The sequence below is a fragment of the Delphinus delphis genome, chromosome 18 (assembly GCF_949987515.2).
Source record: "Delphinus delphis chromosome 18, mDelDel1.2, whole genome shotgun sequence".
Classification (NCBI taxonomy): Eukaryota; Metazoa; Chordata; class Mammalia; order Artiodactyla; family Delphinidae; genus Delphinus; species Delphinus delphis.
In genome coordinates this window covers 5,757,538-5,780,426 of record NC_082700.1, presented here as the reverse complement: position 1 = coordinate 5,780,426, position 22,889 = coordinate 5,757,538, and the positions used below count along the sequence as shown (strand labels likewise).

Below are 22,889 nucleotides of genomic sequence, written 5' to 3'. Positions count from 1 at the left end.
CGTCACTTGCCTTTCTTTCGGCTTACTTCTTTCCTCTTTGCCAATCAACGTGAAGTGTTTCTAAAAATCCCACTGGGCTTTACTAAAAAGTCAGTGTCTAAATGTTTTAAATGAATATTGAGGATCTAAGGCTCAAGATGTCTCAACTGGATCTCACATCCTTCAATGGCAATGTTAAGGTGATATTGCAGAGGCCATGTGAAATGACTTACTGATCGTGCCCTTCACCACAGGTTAAAAGATGGGTTACCAGCCACTGAGAAATCTGCCCGCTACTTGGTTCGTGGCTATGCGTTGGTCATCAAAGATGTGACTGCCGAAGACGCGGGGGATTACACGATCTTGCTGGGCCTAAAGCAGTCAAATGTGTTAAAAAACCTCACTGCCACTCTAATTGTCAATGGTAAGTTCACTGTTCAGACTTTCTTTTGGTTCTGGTGGGGGGTGAAATTCGTGAAAATTGGTGTCGAAAGTCAGTATAACAAAGAAAGCAAAATTTTTTTAAAAATTGTTTTAAAAACCACTTATTCCCCATCCCAACTATTTCATGGTTGCTTGCTCTCTTCCATAAGCAATATGATTTTTTTTTTTTTATCATTGTGGTCGGAACGTACATACGCTTTTCAGTTGGCGTTATGATGACGAATCCGAGGGTTCTGTCCATGTGTGTTTCCCTGACAGCAACACCAGCGAGAATGTGGTCCTTCGCTGTGGTCCAGGAGGGAGTCATGAGAACAGCTCTTGACCTCTGTCCTATTTTCTCCTTTCAGTGAAACCCCAGATTTATGAAAAGGCTGTATCATCGTTTCCATACCCGACTCTCTACCCACTGGGCAGCAGACAAATCCTGACTTGCACCATTTACGGTATCCCTCAACCTACCATCACGTGGTTCTGGCATCCCTGTAACCATAATCATTCCAAAGCAAGGTAGGGACAGTTCGTTTCTTGAGTAACTTTCAAATACTTTTTGACCCCTGGACTCAAGGGTCTTATGGGAGCTGGTAGATGGCACGTGCGGTCCACTGGGGCCAAAGGCTTTCCCTGCCTTGGGAAAAGGTAGGCAATATGTCTACTCTTCTTCCTTACCCATGTCTAACCGTTTCTTAATTTTTCTCTCTAGCTTACAGTTTAAGGCTAGGAGCACAGGGACAGAATGAAGGTGGCCCTGTGAGCCGTTCTTTGGAACTCAGGTTGGAACTCGCATCTCTTGCTTTCCAACCGAGAACACCCAGACTTTGGCTCCACCACTGCATCAGTTACACTGGTCTCCCCATTTCCCACTCTGTAAGCACCGGGTATGGCATCAGATCTTCCCACCGCTGAAGATCATTACCTTTCCTAGGCTCTGAGCATGCTCCTTCATCTGTCGGAAATGAGCTTCCATGCATTTTCTGCTTCCTAGGAGGTCCTCCTATATCTTTCCAGGCTCCACAAGGCTGTCACCTTCCCCACCCTCCAGATTTTCTCATTCAGACCCCCTTTCTCCCTCCTCAGCATGAACAGCACTTTGCTGACACCACTGTCACATCACGAGGTGTGCGTACACTTGTCTTTTCTCTAAGCTGTGAGCTGATTCAGCACCTCTCTGTCTTTAGGGGCCGGCACCGTGTCTGGCACACACAGATGCTCAGGGTGTATCTGCTGAATGAATTCAGCCCTGCCCTTGGTTAACTGTGCAGTGTTTCCTTGCTTCCTGTTGATGACCGAGCCCTGTTTGTTGTTTTCCATTACTGTTTAGTCTAGAGGATTGACACTAATGATAGTTCATGGGAGCAAATTTGAAGGACAGGAATAGAATTGGTAGGTGCAACTATCAAGTAAGATAGTATTGAGACTGCTCAAGAATTATCATTAGGCCAAATATTTTCTTTATTGCTTTTAATTCCACTAGCAGAGTGGTTGGGAGAATTGCATTTTTTTTTTTTAATTAGCTTGATAAAAAAGAAATATGACGTAATTCTGGCACAAACGGAAGAGGCTATTTGGTTTTCTAGATTCTTCCTGCAATTTCAACTTGTCTTCATCTTGTGTTTTAGTATTTTAAGGCATATCATTCTGATCGTGAAAGTTACTGGTAAGTTACGGGATTCCTGAGTAGTAGCTGTTTCCACACATCTGATTTCTCATCTAAGTGAATCATTTGCTAAGAACAGAAATATCTTGAATTTGCTAAGAAAAAGCATATCTTGAATACTTTCTTTACCACTGTGATCATTCAACCCCAAAGAAAGTGAGATCTACTGAGATTTTATTTATTTTGCTGATTTGGAGATGGACATCCATATTTATGGACTTGTCCCTTTAAGTATTTGTGCTAACCTAACTTGCAAATAAATTTAAAATAACTAACTTAAGCTGTTAGGTTTGGATAAAGGTATGGAATACCTTTATGGAACAGGAATACCTGTTATGGAATAACAGCCTTTTTAAGATATTCTTAATTTTTGTTTTGACAGGAGCCAATCTAAAATTTCAGCTCTGTTTAGGATTAGAGCTAGTAACTATGAGAAAATAACAATTATGAATGATAGAAATAATATTATAAAGTTAGATTTGAATAATGCTAATAAAATATGGTTTGGGGAATGAGGTCAGCTGGAGCGAAACTTTGTAAACGTTACCTCTCTTCTTCTGATATCTTTGTGGCGTATGGGATCCTTCTCCCGCGTTATAGAGTAAGCTTGCCGAGGCATGGAAGGATATCGTATTCCTCTTGGAATTCTCTCAAAATTCAGAGCAGTACCTTACATCTTCAGTAAATGTTTGTTGGCCATTTGACTTATTCTCTTAACGTTAAAGGCATTCTTTCTTTTTTAACCGATCACAAGACAGATCAGAAATGAAAGCTTTAACTCTTTCAGTGATGATTCAAATTGTTGCTTGAAATTATCTGCAGGAAATGTGCATATCCCTAAGCAGCTCTCATTTTTAAAGTCAGTAGACTGAGTAGCTTACCTGTGTCAGGTCCAGATTTGATGCTTGGTGGTTAAATCAGTACATTTAACGTAGAAATAATTTTCAGAAAGATATATGGGACCTTTGTGCACTAGAAAGCAAATTGGAGAATTCGATTTTACCCTGCAGAGAGAGAAAAGCTCAAACTGACAGGTAAATGAAGCCCTCTTTTACTACTAAAATTTTTCAAATATGTCTTTATATAAATCTATTTTATATAAATCTATTTTATATAAATCTATTTTATATAAAATCTATTTTATATACTTAATTTCAGTTGCAGACAGGAATTTTAGTGACATTTGAATAAGGGATGTTCCATTCCGTGAATTTTTAAAATCTTACTTATTCTGGGTTACATGGTACGTAGTTGCAGAGTGGTATCTGCGCATCATTGTCAAAAGAGATTAGGTGATTAATATATACACATTACTCTTGAATATGTAGAATAGTTCTTGGTATTAAATTTGAGGCTCTAGTTAAGGGGTAGATCTATATAAGGACCACAACCAAAGCATTAGTTTTGAGGTTAGAAGGTATATGTTTTCAGTAGCTCAAAATTATTAATTGGTTTAATATGGCCCAAGGTTAATGGGTCTAAAGTAAAGAAGTTCAGACTTAAATTGTATAGTTTTCTGGAATCCAATAAATATTTTTTAAAACGATCAGAACAACTGCTCAACTAGTTCATCTTTGTGGGTATTAAGAGCCATAAATAAATTTAACAGAAACTTCCTCCTTTTTGAAAAAGAACGTAACTCAGCAGCTTACCCCATTTTTAAACACTGTGGTTTCTGATTCACGTAGAATTTGTTCTCATAAAACATTAAGAGTAAGGATGGGGCAGGGGTGGTTACTTTTAGACTCATGTACGTAATGAGCTGAGGGGAAATACAGCACAATCTTTCCCCCCTTTTACTTTTCTGCAGATATGGGTGGTAAAGTAGTAGAAGTAGACGATTTCTTTTGAATTAAAAAAAAATAAGTTATTAGCACCGAATGAGGGACTTTTCTCATGCTTAGCAGCCAGCAGGGACTCCTTAAATAGATTGTCCTAAACTTGCCCCATGTCAGCCTGAGCATAAACCCAGGGAGCACACAGAAGGATGGTGAACTTACAGTACCTTTCACATGTGTGTAGTTTACAGCTTCTGTTCATATAAAATAGAGGTAATTCCATGTACTTCATAGAGAATATGAGCACCAGTGAGGCAATGTATTTGGGAAAGGTACAGAGTGCCATGGACATAATGCAAGGTTGTAATTACTGCTAGCGTTAGGGTAAATGTCTCTCAATAAGGCTCTGAAACTTTTAAGGAACTTGAAAAGAATTTTCTGCCTGCTGTAGACCTAGTTTCACAACAGTGAGAATGTTTACCTAATATTTCTGAGAAGTGAACACAAACTGTGGAAAGTAAAATGTAATTTTGCCGTGCCTTAGAAATAGAAATCTCTAGGAGGTCTGGGTTACAGAATTGAGGAAAATAATATTTATGATTTTTCAGAAGAAGAAGAAAAAAAACGGCCATGTAGGTGAGCTAGGCAAAAGTGAGAATAAGCTCAAATGTATAAAGGGGGAATAAAGTGACTCCCCAGTTGGGTGGCCAGCCCCATTCGTTTGTTTCCTGCCATAGGAGGAAGTGGTTCTGGGCTGTGGGTTGGCCGAGGCTGGGAAGGGGCAGAGCGGGACGTGAGAGAGCTGACCCCTGCTCGGAGAGCCCACTCGAGACTTCTAGAAATTCACCTCCCCCGCTGCATTTTGAAGAACTAAGTAGGACGACTCACCGCCCACGCAGTGAGCTGGTCTCCATCTCATGGTCCTTGATAAGCTTCGCCACAGCACTGGTCCAGTCTCACAGGAAATATCATGTGGATAAGGTTGCCCACTCAGCGGAGGATGGTCTGTAAAGGAACAATATTAGACTTTTTGGAAGGGGCCCCTCTTTAGGGAATGGAAGGGGGATGGATTTGAGGAACCCAGGAGGAATGAGGAAAGAGCAGTATGGTTCTTTTCTATAAGGAGGTTTAAGGCCGGCAGCCTTTAATGGTGGCAGCTTGGGTTTTACAACAAACATTCTTTAGATCACAGGCTATTTTAATTCCCTCTCCCCATCTAACCATCACAAATCATCATTTCCAGGTTATAAATAAATTACACTGATAGCGTTGCATATATCATTCTTTTATATATAAATTTATTTATTTTTGGCTGTGCTGCTGCGTGTGGGCTTTTCTGTAGTTGTGGCGAGCGAGGGCTACTCTTCGTTGCAGCGCGCGGGTTTCTCATTGCGGTGGCTTCTCTTGTTGTGGAGCATGGGCTGTAGGCGTGTGGGCTTCAGTAGTTGTGGCTCGCGGGCTCTGGAGCGCAGGCTCAGTAGTTGTGGCGCACGGGCTTAGTTGCTCCGCGGCATGTGGGATCTTCCCGGACCAGGGCTTGAACCTGTGTCCCCTGCATTGGCAGGCGGATTCTTAACCACTGTGCCACCAGGGAAGTCCCTATATCATCGTTCTTTAATGGAAAAAGTTTTAGGTATAGTAGATTCTTTGTGAAAGTCTCATTTCCTTCATCCACTATCTGTGATGATCAATAAAAATAGGTAGAGAGAAATCTCTGCTACTTCTGCCGTGTTGACATTGCCCACATCTTACAATGCATTTTGCACGTGGTCAGTATTCAGTCTAAATATACTGTCAACCGTCTGTTGTCACACAGATATTGATTGGGCACCAACTGTGTACAAAACAAAGATACATAGCATTTGTGTTTAGAATTTGTTTAATTATGTAAAGTCAGATCTATTTGGTGATTACTTACCCTCTCTATATACGGACCTGCAGGATCTCTCCTCCACAGTCTTGGGGATAGAGACCTGGGAATCAAGGAAATGGGTTCTATTCTTGGCCCAGTCCCTGACTTCTGTGTGACCTTGGCCAGTTATTTAATCTGGGCTTCAATTTCCCCTTCTGTGAATGGTAACTGCTGTGCTTCCCCTTTCCTATAATACCCACTGAGTAACGAGTGAAGTAAGAAATTCACTTGAAACGACATCTTCTTCAAAAAAGCTTGAAATGATTTCCTAGTTGTTGCACACTATTTTCCTTCTGCTTCTTACAAATTATAAAGCCATTGGACCTGAGGATTAACTCTGAAGATCACGGCCAAATTAACAGAAAACAAAAACCAACTTATGAAAATAGAATGGTCATAAGAAAAGTCTTACTTGTGGTTATGTATTCCGTGGTACAGAATTGACTCAGTAATGTCAATAATCACCCATTAAGAAAAAAATGCAGCAGCTCCTCCACCACCGGTGTCAACCTGGACGACCTCTGTCAGTTTTGGTCCAGCCCCTACAGACCAAGGCATTATCATTCTTTGCCCAGTGAGCCCTAAAACTTTGCTTGATTCACTTGGTGTTTTGCCAATGAACCCCTTCAGAATGCAAAACACTGTAGTTGGATTCTCAACTCATGGAAGGTGGAGGGGCTAGGGTATTCTTTGTTACTTTCTTAACTAAAATTGTGGGTTTGCTAAGAAAAGCCTAAAAGACATCCGTGGAATCTCAAGGACCTGCTTGCAAAACTCTAGAAAGTAAATCGGATTTTGGCGTCTCAAATAATTATGTGTTTAGACGTTTGATAGAAAATAATATTCCCTGTCACAGCACTGTAAATCAACTATACTTCAATCAAAAAAGAAAGGAAAGAGAAAATAACATTCCCTGCCTCACAATTTGATTCCCCATTTCTGGAACACTCTTCGTTTGCTCAGCGTGAGTGTTCCATGAGGAGACCACTCCAGGACTAAGTGTGCTAGGGGTTTTAGTGGGGGAGGGGTGGCAGGGGGTGGCCTACAAAACAAGGGAGGACAGAGGCGTCTAGGAACTCTCAGAAGTTGCCTAATTGCATTTCTCTATTGTTTACATCACCAAATTGGCAAAGAAAGGAAGGCCTGAATCATTAGGGATGTGTTAGGTCTAGATCATTTGGGGGAAACACAGTTTTGTGCATCAGAGGGGTACGTAAAATTAACAGGGCAAAGACAAAACAGTTGCTAATGGTAGTTAATGAGAAATGTATTCAAGGACCCAAATTTAATTGACTACCAGCGTGAATGTCTATTCTTTCTATGCTGAAACAGTTTTGTATTGGATTTTCTGTCTACAGAATGAAAGTCTTACCAATTTAAGCATTGAAAAAGTCAGCATCTCCTGGGGGCTAGATGTAGGTCAGTGTCTGAGGGAAGCTGTCATTTAAGCAGACCTCTTCTTTTGGAAATGTGACCGCAGTCTACACGTTTTCATATTTAGCACGCGCCTTTTAAGTACACATACAGTTTGTATCCACGTCTCGTGTGTGTATGCAGACTCAAACCAGGCAGGCTCCAGAGAATTTTAACTTGCCACACGCAAAACCCTGAATCAAAACGGGGACTTGGAAGGCGACCACTTCCCCCCAAGCCCACTTGAGCAGGACTTTGAGCTTAAACAAACAACGGAGTAAATCTGGCCATCTCCGGGAAGCTTTCATCACACGCCAAGTGACTGCTCACTTGCTAATGGGCAGCGTCTTGCGTTCTGTTATATAATTACGAGATGAGGAAGTGCTTGCCACCCCATGTGAGTGCTCTGACAACAGCCCTTATTAAGAGTTCATGCAGAGACCTGAGAACAGAGCGCGAGCTCGTTTGCCAGATGCCTCTTTGCCACTTTTCTACACTTTGCGAGATTTTTTCCTCTTTTCCCACTCTTCGTAGGAATTCAGGGAGTCCGATGAATAATTGTTCCTAATTAACTGTCTCCTGTAATTCCTATCAAACGTTTCATTATGTGCTTAAATTAAGCCAAAAGGCTGAATCATAGGAAGTCCATGCTGCATGGTTTTTAGAGGGAACTTTTGAGCAAAGTTCAGTGTAGTTTCCCAGGATTAGGAGGACCAGAAGGTAGTGACACACAATTTGGGAAGATTGGCAGAACCTCGCGTACTGTCTTTGGCCCATATTCACAGATTTTAAAAATGGAAGGGGGCATTTTCATGACTGAATCTAGAAACTCCTGTCCTGACACAAGATCCTTAGTCATACATAAATAGGAGAAATCACTTGTACAACATGCACCTGTCCTTGGAAAGCGGCATTTTAGTTCTCTCTCTATTGGCTTGGGAGACTGTTTCTTGAAATATGGACCTTTGTCTGTGGTTTATCATGTAACTTCACTGCCCTTGTAGGTGAAAAAGCAGAACCTGGTGGACTGGAGTAGAAGGAAGGGTGTGATGGATTTAGACTCTGGTCCAGGTAGTGCTTCATAATGAGCTCCAATACTTGCTTCTTCATACCTTCTCTGGAAGCCTCATGGGATGTTTGGTCCCCGTGAGTGCAGTTGACTACTTCATAATAGCTGTAGGAGAGACTCCATCAACCAGCCCTTTCTAGTGCCAAAGTCGCGCCCATCCCTTTCCACATTATGCGTAATCTGGGCAGCAATCCTACATCATGGCCGTAATTTCCCCATAAGGAAACTGAAGCTCAGAAAGTTATTTCTCAGGTGTTTTCAGATCGTGGAGTAAAAGAGGCTAAGTAGGTTGGCATTTCAGAAGGTTACTATTCATGGGTGACCCATGGGACTCCTCAGGTGGGTCACCGTCGGCTCCCAGAGAAAGGAACCGAAATCCCCGAGGGGACACGGGTAGGAGAGCACTGACCTCACTTCTTGGGTTTACTCTTGTCCCCACTGATCACAGAGTCCACCGGTTGAGTTAGAGTTGAACGGGGGCTGGAGAAGGAGGTGAGCGGCCGTTGGGGGAATTTGACTCCCCTAGTACCGTCTCTTCGGGAACCAGGGATGATGAGATGCTGGTTCAGGCCCCAAACCTGCAGGTGGGAGGAGACCCTCTGAGGGGCTAGAAAGCCCAAGGGGATGAGCGAGCCTGAATAGGACCAACCTCAGGAGGACAGCAAGTCAAACAGTTAATTGGGCACTTTTCCTGTGGCCACTTTCCTCCCTGTGACTTGCACACCACGCAGGCGTTTTTGATCTCTTGCAGGGAAGTCCCATTCCCTCTCGCTCATTGTTCAGGATTAATTTTCTAGGTCAGGATTCAGCAAGCACTCAGCCCTCCGGGGGCCTCACAGAGCTCACGGAAGACTGATGAAAGGAGATGAAGGAGAAAGAGGGAGAGCTTACAGCCGATGAGTGTGTGAAACGGGCACACGGAGGCTGCAAACCTCAGCCTCAGCGTGGCTGGATCTAGTCACTCTGAACGATTCATTCGCTTAGAATTTAAGACATTTTAAATATCGTATGATATCGCGGAATCTAAAAAAATCATACAAATGAACTTGTTTACAAAGCAGAAATAGAGTCACAGATGTAGAAAACAATCTTATGGTTACCAGGGGGAAAAGGAGGAGGGAGGATAAATTGGGAGATTAGGATTGACATATATACACTATTATATATAAAACAGATAACTAATAAGGACCTACTGTACAGCACAGGGAACTCTATTCAATACTCTGTAATGACCTGTATGGGAAAAGAATCTATAAAAGAGTGAATGTATGTATATGTATAACCGATTCACTTTGCTGTACAGCAGAAACGAACACAACACTGTAAATCAACTCTACTCCAATAAAAATTTTTAAAAATTAAGAAAAAAGAGTTGAAGACATTTTAGAGATTAAAAAAAAGCTTATTTTAGAGATGAGAAACTGAGACTCAAAGATAATTACCCCTCACCTCACAGCTAGATAATGGCAAGCCCAGGATTGGACCCAAGTCTTGGCGTTCTGTTTATTATTCCTGTGTATTCTTATTTCCACCACGACATTGTATAGAGTCCCCATGGGAAGTGCTTATAATCTGGTTGAATAAGCGAACCAACGTGGCTTCCGTGGGTGGCAGACGGTGAGCCCTGCAGTTAAGGGGGAGCAGTGTGGAGAGGGAAGATCTGGGTCCTAAAGGTGATGGGAAGGTACTGGGAGGTCAGATGGAAAGGGGGAGGGACAGATGTGAGAGAGGGGCACGGGGATAGGATGGTTGAGGAGTTGCTTGGAGAGTCACCGGCTGGCTACTGGGATGAGGGAGAATCAAAACCAAATCTGGAAAGGGCGCTTCGGACCTTATGTGGACTTTCTTGAATGGGGGCTAAATAATTTGCCAGCCAGTCCTTCTGCTTGAGCTCGCCTTCCCTGGCCAGTGCCCCGGTACCCTGCTCTCTGGTTACCAGGGTTCCCCCCCCGCCGCCCACCCCATTGCGCTGACAGCGTGACGGACTTGTACAGACTCGGGGGTGGGGCTCTTTCTCCCGTCCTCGGCCCGTGTCATGTGCGCTGCAGCTCTGAAGCTCGCCTTCCAGGTCAGAAGGTCAAAGGCTCAGGTTTTCACTCAGGCCTTTTAAAAAGTTGTACAGCTGCTTATTATCCCATTTTTCTTAGGCCTTTCATGTTCCATACCCCTTGTCCTCAACACTGAAAACCACGTGAGATGATCACGGATTGCTACCTTATTGAGAAATCCTCTTTTGTGAGTGTGGAAAAGTCTTTGGATAAGTAAGGTGAGGAAAACGAAAATGGGTGTTTAGAAGCTACTTAGCACCAAACAGAAGGTTATGGCCAATTTAGAAGACTGCAGGGCCTAGGGTTTCTATTTTTATTTTCCTTAGAGCTGAAACTTATTAAGCACCTGTCTATAGGATAAGTGCTTAATCTGGGCTTTAGACGTATCACCTCATTTAATTCTAACAGAACTTCTACGACGCAGGGGACTATGGTTACTACCGTTTCCTAGATGAGGCACAGAGAGTTCCAGAGACCTTGTTAGGAACAAGTCCGTCACGCTGACAGCGCAGTGGGTGGTGGGGGATGGGACCCTGGTAACCAGAGAGCAGGGTACCGGGGCACTGGCCAGGGAAGGCGAGCTCAAGCAGAAGGACTGGCTGGCAAATTATTTAGCCCCCATTCAAGAAATTCCACGTCAGGTCCGAAGCGCCCTTTCCTGATTTGGTTTTGATTCTCCCTCGTCCCAGTGAGCCAGCCGGTGACTCTCCAAGCATGTCACCACCCAGCACTTCATCTGTCACTATGAGGCTTGGTGGTGTTACAACTCTGTAGACATTAAGTTGAATAATTTTTGGTCAAAAGCTCATGATCCAGAAAGCAAAGATGCTTTGAGAAGCCTGTGTGATGACATCAAGAGCTACTTTTAAAAGGCATGAGGATGCAGAAAGGCCGTATAGTCTAGAGTTTAAGGACATGGGCCCTGGAGCCTGAATCCCGGCTCTGCCACCTACTGCCACCTACCAGCTGGGTGATTCTGGGCAAAGTAAACCACCTCTCTGGGTCCGAGTTTCCTGATCGGTACAATCGAGGTAACAGCACTGACATCCTAAGGTTGTTTAGGAGAATTAAATGAGATGATATATATGAAGTACTTAGCCCAGTGGTACTTAGCCCAAGTCTGTTTTGCTTAAAGTTTTCCAGTATTTTTGGTTGCTCTGGGGCCGCCCACTGCAAAGCTCCTTCCCTCTGAAGTAGCATCAGATACACACAAGTATCCTGTGAACACTGACAATCTGACAAAACGATCCATGCTGTCGGGTTCACGTTCTCCCAGGAAGCATGCTTGCGTCTTTGGACAGGTCTTCTGACTATGGTGATTTACTGCAAAGAAATTAAGATGGGACCAGAAATGACAGAATCTTCAGATTATGCAGGAAGTTAGAGGAGCTGTAATATCCTGGACCTACTTGCGTTTGAATTCTGCCTCAGCTATTCAGACCCTCATTGACCCACGTACTGTCCAGCCTGCAGTAGCGCATGGGCTCTGGACATTCTACTTGCTTGTGCTCAATTGTCTACGGATATATTTCCATGCACTTGACTTATCTCTTCAATAACCATATCCTTAATGATGGAAGGAGATAAATCCTGTACTTCTTTCAGAGGACATGATTCTACTTCTTGAATGTGTGTGAACAGATTAATTTTTATTTGAATCAGTGCTAGTAATTGCCTAGCAAATGGTGCTAGTAATTGAAGACAGGAGAAGTCCACTGCTGGTTAGTTATTTTCTATCAGCCCAGAAGGTGCTTCTCCACATTTCAGCATCATTGCTTGAGATGAAACTGTCCACCACTATCAACCCGTCAGACGCTGTGATGGGTTCATCCCAGGTCATTAATACTCCTCCTTGGGAACGGACAGCCCTGATGATGGTGACACAGCGCTTGGTTGAGGCGGGATGTGTGAGGTCACTGGAGGGTCAGCAGTGTCCCTTTTTCAGCACGTTTGAGGTGAGTGATGGATGGCAGGGTTGACACCCACGTGAGGTTGAGTCCCCATCTAATGCATTATCGGGATTCGCTCTTCTCGTCAGGCCATAGCTGAGCGAGGACACGTGTGCTCTTCTGCTTCCCCTAAGCCCTGAGGTTAGGATGATGAATAAGACCTAGTCCCCACTCTTAAGTAGCTCTCAATCTGGTCCGATAATCACGGCTAACATGAGTGACCTGTCTGCCGTGGACCAGGCACTGTGCCGAGCATGTTACACCAATTAACTCACTTAGCATCCACCCACGTGTTTGACGATGCAAAACGATCTTCTCTGAATTGTTTCCCTTCTATTTTTTTAATCCCTATAAGAAAACTGGTAAGACGTGGCAACGTGGCTTTGCTTCCTTTGAGTTGGCAATGTTAAAAACACATCCGTGCCCAAAGAATTCGAGGCGGTTCATAGAAAAGTACAATTAATAATTTAACAAATCTGGATGAAAATGGGGTAAGACAGAGATACGGCCCACATGCTTTACACCTTAGTTGTCAAGAGAGAGAAAGAGACGTGTAATAGACATTTGCGAGAAGAAGGGGCCCATAAGATAAAAGCGTAGCAGAAGTACAACTTTTCAGGGAACTAAAATCCAAGAAGAATGATTTCTCCTCTCACCCTCTGTGTGCTGTAGTCTTAGCAGACGAACCCTTCGACCACATTTCTAGTACAGAGAGTGTCACAGGACTGGTAATCACCACCTCCCTCCCTGGTGACCGGTGGCGTGACACCAATGTACAATTTATTAAAAATGGTTCTGTGGGCTGACATGACCCAGTGATTTCAGAACTATTCAAGGGACTAAAAAGACTGTAAGTCCTCTGATCAATTCCCTGTGACGATGGTTCTCCCAGCCTTGCCATCCAGCATTCCATAACCAGACGGTTGCAAAACCATGATCTGAGCTCAGGTCTGACTAGCTCTAGAATTTCTGCTAAATGTGATTCCCTACCCCCACGCCGAAGGCCTCCTGGACGTTTCCGTACTGACCACCGTGTAATAAGTAATAGGCGAACAAAACGTAACCATAGCTTGAAATATGCTTCACTGAGCGACTGGAGTTAATACCTTAAGGCTCCTTGGGTGTGTTAAAGGATGTTATTTGTAGCCACTCCTAACATTTCCCTGAAGGTTTTTTTATTTATCGAATCACCCTTCCTCTGCTGACCAGCCTTTCACTAGGGCAGAAAAATGAATGAAGAAAATGGATGGCCTCTGCGAGGCTCCTATCTGGGTGTAACCGAGTAGGTACCCACCCTTTGGCCTCCTGGTCACCCGGTGTGGGACTGTCGGGATGCCTTGGCCCAGATTCCCTAAAAGAGAGCGAGTCAGGGGCGGGGGAGTCTCTGGGGCTCTTGGGGGAGGCGAGCGGGAGAGAGAGGAGGAAGGAAAGCAGAGGCTGGGAAGACAGGCCTTGTTCTGAGTGTGAATGGACCGCGGGGCCCTCGAGAGCAGGAAGCGGCGCAGGCCAAGACGCTCACGGAAAAGCTCTTATCTAAACAGAGGTGGCCAGGACGCTGGATCACCTCCACCATTGTCCCGGGAGCTGACCCCAGCCTTCAGTCCCCGAAAAGCCTTCTCCACTCCCCCGTCGCCATTCAGACAAGAAGTAGTTTTCAGTATGGGCTCCAAGGCGTCACGAGGTCTCTCCCTGGGCAAGAAGTCGCCGCCCCTACCAACAAAATCCCCCCAGCCTGACCCTGTGACCAGCCTGGACGCCCAGGCCCTTTTCCTGGAGCAAAAGGGGCAGGAACCATTCTGTCTAAACACGCCTTTTTCTGCCAGCATCCTCTCCTCTATATTGTTCTATTTGTTTTAAGAGAATGTGAGAGAAGGGGAAAAGATAGTGTTGCAGATTCTATTAATCTGATGGCTCAGACACACGATCGCTACTGTTTTGACACGACACACGCAGGAGCGCAGGAAAGTTTACACGAGGCCCTTCTGCAGGATGGCGCACGGTTGGGGAGCCGCCCGGTCGTGCCCTCGGGCACGGTTCCAGGTGGTCTTTTTTTTTTCTTTTTCCCTCTCCACTTTTTTTAAAAGACGTTTTACAGCCTCGATTTGCTCTCTATTACTGCTCTCCCCCTTTGTTTCCTCCCTTGAAATGATTCAGGATTCTTTACAGATTCTAGTCACAGTAAGCTCGTGCCATCAAACCCCATCACGTGGAGAAGCAGGGTCCACTCAAGTCCTCAGCGTTCATCGTCCAAGAAAGAAGAGAGAGAGAGGGAGATTCTTCTGTGTGTGTTGGGACTTTGTAGAACTTTCTGGAGCCTCCTTTTCTCCTCCAAACTAAATGTGCTTTAACTATACTTTAATGTATGTACACCTTCCTTCCCAGGCGATGGCGCGGGCTCAGGTAGGCAACTGTTGGGTGTAGGGCCCGGCTCACTACCGTGCGCCCCCCGCAGAGGCCCCTCAAAACCAGCTGCTGCTGTATCGGCGTTCCTAACAATGCAGGCCTCGTTCATCCCAGAACGTGTTTAGGAATCATGCAGACAGCAGTTTTAAGTCACCAGGGGAAAAAAGATTGTAATAAAAGCTGGATCTTTTTATTTTCTTGCGAGATGTTGTCTAATGCTGAAATTCATCAGCCCACAGAAGGCCAAGGTTTCATATAATTTTAGCATTAAAACTCTGTAATGACGAGAACTAAACAGAATTTATGTAAAAAACGTTAATTATAAAATAGTCCTCTGCCCCCTCCCCCCTCCCCCAAAGGACCAGGGGCTACTTCTGCTTCCTGAAAGCCAATATTTTGCTTCTCTGGGTGTCTGTACCGGTTGGCTTCAGAGGAACCCCAGAGTTTCCTAACACATGACTCTGAAGCATGGTGGTCAAGGTTTGGGCGGGGTGGTGGTCTGTGGGAGCAGAATTCATGCCGTGTGATGGACGAGTTCTGGTGTGGCAGGAAGAGTTAGGAATATCTGGGTTCTAATCTCAGATCTGTCTGCTACTTTCTATATGAATATGAGTAAGACATTTGATTTTCGTGAGTCTCACTTTCCTTCTTGGTAAAGGGACTTGTGAAATGGGGATCATAATACCTGCTTCACTGGGTGACCGTGAGAATTAGTTGAGCTTACATGTGTGTAGCTGCTACCCCAAGTCTGGTACATTAAAAGCAGCCCAGTAACAACTGGTTTCCCTTCAGCCAACCAAGAGCCCAATTTAGCAGAACAGAGATTTTGAAAGAAAGGTCAGCCTGACGTCATTTATCATAGGGTGAAAGGGGATCCTTCACCTCTTTATCTTAAGATTCAGGTGGTAGAGTAGACCTTCTGGGATTGGGGTGGCTATTAAACTTGCTAGAAATCATTTATGAAATGAGAATCTTACACTGGATAACTACAGGAGTCTTAGGTACCATAACACAGGTACATCATAGCACTAAATGGGCAATTTCTAGAAAGGCCGAGTGAAGGGTTGAACCCTCTCAACCTGGTACTTCAGAGAGTCTTGCTTTTCTCCCACGGGGGCCACTCCGGAGAAAACACAGACACTAGCCATCCGTGGCTAAAGGTCACCTCTCCCCTCTGATTCCACCAGATGCAACAATCCATCCTTTAAAGAAGTGCCAACTCTGCTTTTTGGGTTGGGGCAGGGGAAGGAAAGGCGGGAGGACTGCAGAAAGTGTGCGGTCAGAACTGTTCAAAGCCAGCACCTAAGGAAAAGCACAGGGGAACACAAGAGGGCACCTAAGGGTGCACGCTCTGCGTTGTTTTTCCCTGGGATGGGTTTGTAAAGGTGAATGGGACCTGAGGTCAGAAATCATGGGATGACAAATGTAATGTAAATGGTCGTTGCAGACCATGCACACAGTGGGCACTCGGTACACTTGGGCTACGTATCATGAGAGCTGTTTGCCAAATCTTGGGAGGAAGTTGACCAGGTTATGCAAAAAGGGCTAAAAAAAAGACGTTCAATCCCCACTGCAGTAATGGTATCTGTGTAGTGAATATCTGAGAAGCCTTTTCTCCCTATATACAAAGAAGCACTGAAGTATGACAATTTCTTTCTATACGATGATGATAGAACGTGGATATTATGTTATATACAGCATACAGGTTAAGTGCACAGGCTCTGGAACGAGCCAGAACTGATTACAAATTCCGCCTCTGCCACCTCCTAGCCCTTTAGCCTTGGGTAATTGACTTAACCTCCTTCATCCTCAATTTCCTTGTCCATTAGATGGGGGATGATAGTACCTACTTTTTAGGATGTTGTAGAGATCAATGTGATAGTGTACGTGAATGGCCTCACACAGTACCTAGCGCATAGAAAGTATAATCCTTATCATAGTAGAATGTAACATCGCCTAGTGTCTACCGTAATCATTACAGCCTCTGGCTTGCCTGTTGGGACCGACAGTCAGAATTGCCAAGACCGTAGGTTGGATCCCAGCGTTGGCTTTGCCTTTCTCTGTGGCTCCAAACTGTGTTTGGTCACAAAGGAGCCAAATACTTACGAGTGTGCAGGGAACAGGGCAAACCCATCAGCACTACAGGGAAAAACCCAGAGCATGTAGGTCAGTAACGTCATCTGCATCTATGGAGGGTGTGTGTCGAGCGCTATGTGTCGAGCAGAGCAGCCTGGTAACCTGGACCAGATGGGAGAGCCCCACAGATGTCTCCTACTTGGGAGTCAGACAGACAGACATGTCACATGGAGGGTCCCGGCTCCGTGTGTTGGATCCATCATTGCCTGCTTTCTTTTAATTTATTTATATCAATCTCTAGTCCAAAACTAATTTGTTTCAGCTCCAGGGCAATCGACAATGGAGTACACTCTTACCCCGGAAATTTTTTTTTTCCTCTCGATGGTTATAAATACCTCCACGCTATTGTACTTGGCATGCTGTATGCAAATAGAGGTCAGAGTCCTAAAGCTCATTAGGAAAGGGATGGGGGGCTTGGAGCACGGAGAGGACAGCGTGGAGCTGAAGCTGATAACAGCGGCCTTGTCCAGAACAGTGCCTGGGAGCTTTCTTATCTCCCTTTGGCAGGAGGTGCTGAGGACTTCCTGTGCGAAATCAGGAGCGAGCGCTGCCTTCCTCTTGTTGTTCGGCTTCCTCCCCCCTCAAGACGGTTCCCAGCACAGCGATTATCTTTGCATCTTCAAACATGGCACAATCTACTTCCTGAAGAGCTTGATGTATTCTTAAGGGCTCAGGCAAATTCCCCTCCCCCTACCTCTCGTTTCAAGTGCTGTTATAGAGTCAGCCCCCTAAATGACATGCTATTTTTAAGGTTCCAATGACAAAGAGGGAAAAATCACAGTCCCCAGTATGGAAAATAGCCACAGAACCTGTCCTTTTCCACTTGGAGGACCTTGCAGCAACTCTAGTTTCCAGGCCGGGGCTTGTGCCGACAGTAGCTGCCCTTAGAGGGACGGGCGGGGGGTCGGGGGTGTATGTTGGCAGCCGCGTGAACTCAGGCAGCCGACTGCGTTTCCCTCGGGAAATGCCTCGACTTGCTTCACTCTAACGTATTTCTTTGCATTTCCTGACAACCGAGAGTTTGAAATTAAGACCTTTCTCTAAGGCCTCCCTTATCTTTTTCACTTCTTTGGGGAAAAAGGAATGAAATTACAGGCTTCTCTTTCAGATACAAGAGAACTTCAGCTCTTGGATATCACAATACCGAGTACCTGTGTAACGTGTGTACATGTCACAGGTGTACACATATGTAACAACCCCCCATATACATGTTATATATATCTCCACAGACACACACGTTATATAAACCTATCTATGTACCCCATGTGTGTGAAAGATCTGAGATTAGACAGTAGTTCGAGGTATAGATGTTACGAAAAGTAGGACAAAATAACTTATTTTAATGATAAAGTTTTAAGGCCATGATATATTTCAAGTCAAGGAGAAAGTGTATAATTTCTCTTTGGTTCCGTTCCTTCTACTAATCAGTAAGTTAAAATGTTCACTTTTTTTACCTGATGATTGTAGGAATAGCTAGTCAAAAAATCTCAGAAATTCCTTAAGGAATGGTTTGTCCTTATGAATTCTTTTTTATTTTATTTATTTATTTATTTATTTTTTGCGGTACGCGGGCCTCTCACTGTTGTGGCCTCTCCCGTTGCGGAGCACAGGCTCCAGACGCGCAGGCCCAGCGGCCATGGCTCACAGGCCCAGCCGCTCCGCGGCATGTGGGATCTTCCCGGACCGGGGCACGAACCCGCGTCCCCTGCATCAGCAGGCGGACTCTCAACCACTGCACCACCAGGGAAACCCTCTTTTTTAAATTTTATAATCTCACTGTAAAAACAGACATCTTAAAAACAGTTGGAGAAATCTGATATATGGGCCAGATACAAACAACACCGTGGAATTATTGCTAATTCTGTTAGGTGTGATCATGGCGTTGTCGTTATTAGAAAACGTGCATAATTTTTAGACATGCACTAAATATGTGAGGCTAAAATGACATGCTGTCTGCGATTTGCTTTACAATATTTCTCAAAAGAAAAGGTAAAAAGAAATAAGGGATAGATGAAACAAATGTGGCAAACTCTTGGTAATTAGTAAGTCTGGGTGATGGGTATATGGGGGGTTACTATACTATGACTCTACTCATCCATATGTTTGAAAACAATAAACAGTTAAAACCAATGAAAACTCTTACTAGGAACCACACATCAGTACCTCACGCCTGTATGTTTCCAAATGTTTGTGGGGTGCCAGTTACATGCTTGGCCCTGGCATAACTATGAAGACAGAGTGATCCCGTAGAGGTGGCCCATGGTCCTTGTAGCTGCTGGCCCAGTGGGGCCTCAGAAGCACTGAATGCAAACTTAGAAACTGGCGAATGCGCTGGGGGAGAGGACGTTATATGGCAGTGTGCCCCCCCAGGAGGGGAGACCACCCCAGAAGACTCCCTAGTTTCACATGCTGGAGTCCTTTCTCAGCTTGAGGACCAGACAGGAATAATCACAGAACTTTTTTTTTTTCTGATCATCACAATTCCTCCTCTCTTACCTTTTCTCTCACTTATTTCATCCTCTCACTTTCTTCTCACATAAGTAGCCAAGGGCAACAATGACTTAAGAGCAACCACGCGTTCTTTCTGGCTTGAAAATCTGCAGAATCTGCCCAAGACGTGTACAGGTTAGAGCCCAGCCAGCTGTGCGCTCACCGCAAATTCTAAGCCAGAAGGAAGGCATATGAAGTGACGCCATGAAAAGTTCACAGTGCAAGTAATCATACAAATGACCACTTCCCTGCCTTACAGGGTCCTCACTCTTTAGGCTGGGAGGTAGGAGGAAAGACTGCATCCAGGAGAGAGATACAGAAATGAACAGCATCAATCCATAAGGCGGTCGGAAAACAGCAAAGGCCGTGAGCTGCCTGCAGGCACTCAGCCCAGTTCCTACGCGCACTTGTCTCTTAAGCTACCCAGTCTGGCAGGGAAACACCTTGGGCACCCACAGATGTTTTTTTTGAGGCACATAAAATAGCTCTTTGTATATTTGCATCGTGTCCCCCCCCCAGAAATCCATATTTAAATCTCAAAAGGCTGCTTTAAAAGAATCAGCGTTGGGGACTTCCCTGGAGGTCCAGTGGTTAAGACTCCGCACTCCCAACGCAGGGCGCCTGGGTTCCATCCCTGGGCAGGGAACTAGATCCCACATGCCACAACTAAAGATCCCACCTGCCGCAACTAAGACCTGGCACAGCCAAATAAATAACTAATTAAAAAAAAGAAAGAAATCAGCGTTCATTTTGTCATGAGTGGTAGAAAGCAAAGCACCTGTAGTGTCCACTTACTGAGCACCTGCGTTTGTCCTACGCGATGGTACAGAGCTAGGCTCTGGGCGGTTCACGCAAATAGAAATCACAGCACAAGTTAAGGTGGTCTAGCTACAGGCTTATCGAGTGGTTCTGATCCTGTGCGTGGTAAGGGTTCACAGGGATCAGGATAAGCTGCTTGGAGGAGATCGGGCCGGCAGTGAGGGGCATCGAGGCAGCAGTCACTGGTGAGTGAAGGTGAAGGAATCAGGTGTGTGCACACCCCGAGCCACAGGGAGAATAGTTCCTCGCTTTTCTGGGGTGTCTTTAAGTTACAAAACCTCTGCAGTTAAATTAGGTCATTTAACACATGTATAATCCCGTGAGATGAACAGGGCAGGTATAATTTTATTTGTGTGTTTCCGAGGAGAAAACTTTCATACAGCTAGAAGTCAGGGCAGCTCTAGGACTCAAGTCTTCTTTGAAGTAGCTGAACCGAACTGTGGTTTGCCTGTGAGGAAACGTGTCTGTAGCGGTAAGGTTGAAAAGGCAGCTAGGGAATGGACTTTGGATGGCCTTGACTCAGTCCCGGAAGCCTGGGCTTTCTTCAGTCCAGTTGTTGAAGCTTTTGGAGCAAAGAGGATTCCACTAGAACCCCGAATGCTCAGGGGGTCGGTCTGGTGGCAGCTTTGTGGGTGTTGGCTTGGGAAAAGGCATGTTGAAATACTACTGCACTGCCCGGGTCAGAGTGGATGTAAGTGTCCTTTCTGTTGTTTGGATTTTTTATTCGTGTAGAACCCAGGATACACGAAACATAATAAATGATCCAAATGACAACTAAAACATGACGGTCCAAAACCTATGGGATGCGGCAAAAGCAGTCCTAAGAGGGAAGTTTATTGCAATTACAGTCTTACCTCAGGAAACAAGAAAAATCTCAAATAAGCAACCTAAGCTGACACCTAAAGCAACTAGAGAAAGAGGAACAAACAAAACCCAAAATTAGTAGAAGGAAAGAAATCATAGAGATCACAGCAGAAGTAAATGAAACAGAGATGAAGAAACATAATAAATGATCAATAGATATTTACACCAGTGATTTAGGTAGTAAAGTGACAGGCACCTACTGATAATCAGGTGTTTGAAAGAACATACTTTCGGAAATAGGTTGGAATCTCTCTTTAAAATGGTACTGCTCCAGCTAGTTTAAACAGTAAGAGAGGGAGATTTCATGGACTTTCAGAAGCAAAAAAGATCTTAAACAACTTCAACACACATATTCTATAATTAAACACTTGAGGCCTGAGATGTTAAAGAGCTTGCCATGATACTCCAAAACTTGAAAAGAAATAGACTGAATTTAATAGCTGCTCCATGATGTGTGTTTCCATATACACTTAATCAGCCCTGGAAAAAATTAGCTGTATAATGGAATATTCTCATATTAAATGCCAGCCTTTTATAGCTGTGAAATGCTGTTGTTATCCTTGAGGTTTACGTTCATTAACATAACTTCCGTTTTTTTCCGTGTTTGCATGTTTCTTCCACTAGGAACTAATTAAAATCTAGATACTAGATTTTTAAATTTATGCATTTTTATTTAATATTTAACATAGAACAGGAAGGATATATGGAGATAACACTGGTGTGGGTTTTTTTGGTTTGTTTTGTTTTGTTTTGCAGATCAGGCAAAATCTGTCTGCTGTTTTTAAGTTTTGAGGATGGATATTGGGGGGGAAGAGTCTAAGGAAAAGAAGAAAATTGTGACTTTGTTATCTGAGGACTTAATGGTTTTCATTTCACCGGTCACCGTGGGCTAGACCATGCTGCAAAGCAACATAGTGATGGCTTACTTTTTTTAAAAATAGGTATGACTTTTGCTCCAATAATGAAGAGTCCTTTATCCTGGATCCTGACAGCACCGTAGGAAACAGAATTGAGAGCATCACTCAGCGCACGGCAGTCTTAGAAGGAAAGAATAAGGTACTGTTCGTCAAAATAAGCATGGGGGTATTTATTCTAAAAGCACACACTCAGCTCCCAGTTCTGGGTTTATTAGAGCCAGAAGGAATTCAAGCGCTCAAGCAAAAATTCAGAGAAGAAAATAAGTAGTATGTCTTCACGGAGCAATGCACTGAGGCTATTCAAACTGCTATATACACCCAACCGAGCACCAGTCCCGAAGGAGTGAGTCCTTGGACCTAACGGAAGAGGTAGAAATGCCTCTTGAGCATCAAACTGGTCCACATCAGTGGTTCTCAACTCTGGCTGCACAGTAGTCTACTTTACCAATTATTATTACATGTGAGTCTTTCGCGTGGAGCCCAGGGTTCACAAAAGCTTCCTGGGAGATTCTAGCATAACCAGAACTGAGAACCTCTGACATAAATAAAGTGAGAGGTCAGTAAGCAAAAGCTAGCACAAAACTTGAGGCTAAAATGGAATGTTTCCATTTCACAAAATATCTTGTTTTCCCCTCTGTTTTCGCACGGGCGAAGCCTAAGTTGGGGTGTACAAACACACACAGTGTATCGGATTCCCTGACTGAAGAAAGGCAAATCAGAACCACCATGAGATATCACCTCACATCTGTCAGAATGGCTATTGTGAGAAAGACAAGAAATAACAAATGTTGGTGAGGGTGTGCAGACCCCCTTGGGCGCTATTGGTGGGGATATAATTGGTGCAGCCACTATGGAAAGCAGTGTGGGGGTTCCTTTAAAAATTAAAAATATAACTACCATATGATTCAGCAATTCCACTTCTGGGTATTTGTCTGAAGAAGACAAAAACACTAACTCAAAAGATATAGGTACCCCTGTGTTCACTGCAGTATTATTCACAACAGTCAAGATATG

The 22,889-nt window shown here is 44.3% G+C and overlaps 1 protein-coding gene across 1 annotated transcript in view; it reads left to right on the top strand.

Moving 5' to 3' along the window:
• FLT1 (fms related receptor tyrosine kinase 1) overlaps positions 1-22,889 on the top strand; it is a 172,639-nt gene that overhangs the window by 60,855 nt on the left and 88,895 nt on the right. The window contains exons 9-11 of the mRNA XM_059995932.1: positions 234-403; positions 771-930; positions 21,900-22,014. Coding sequence (XP_059851915.1) covers positions 234-403; positions 771-930; positions 21,900-22,014 — 445 coding nt within the window. The remainder of the gene's footprint in view (positions 1-233; positions 404-770; positions 931-21,899; positions 22,015-22,889) is intronic.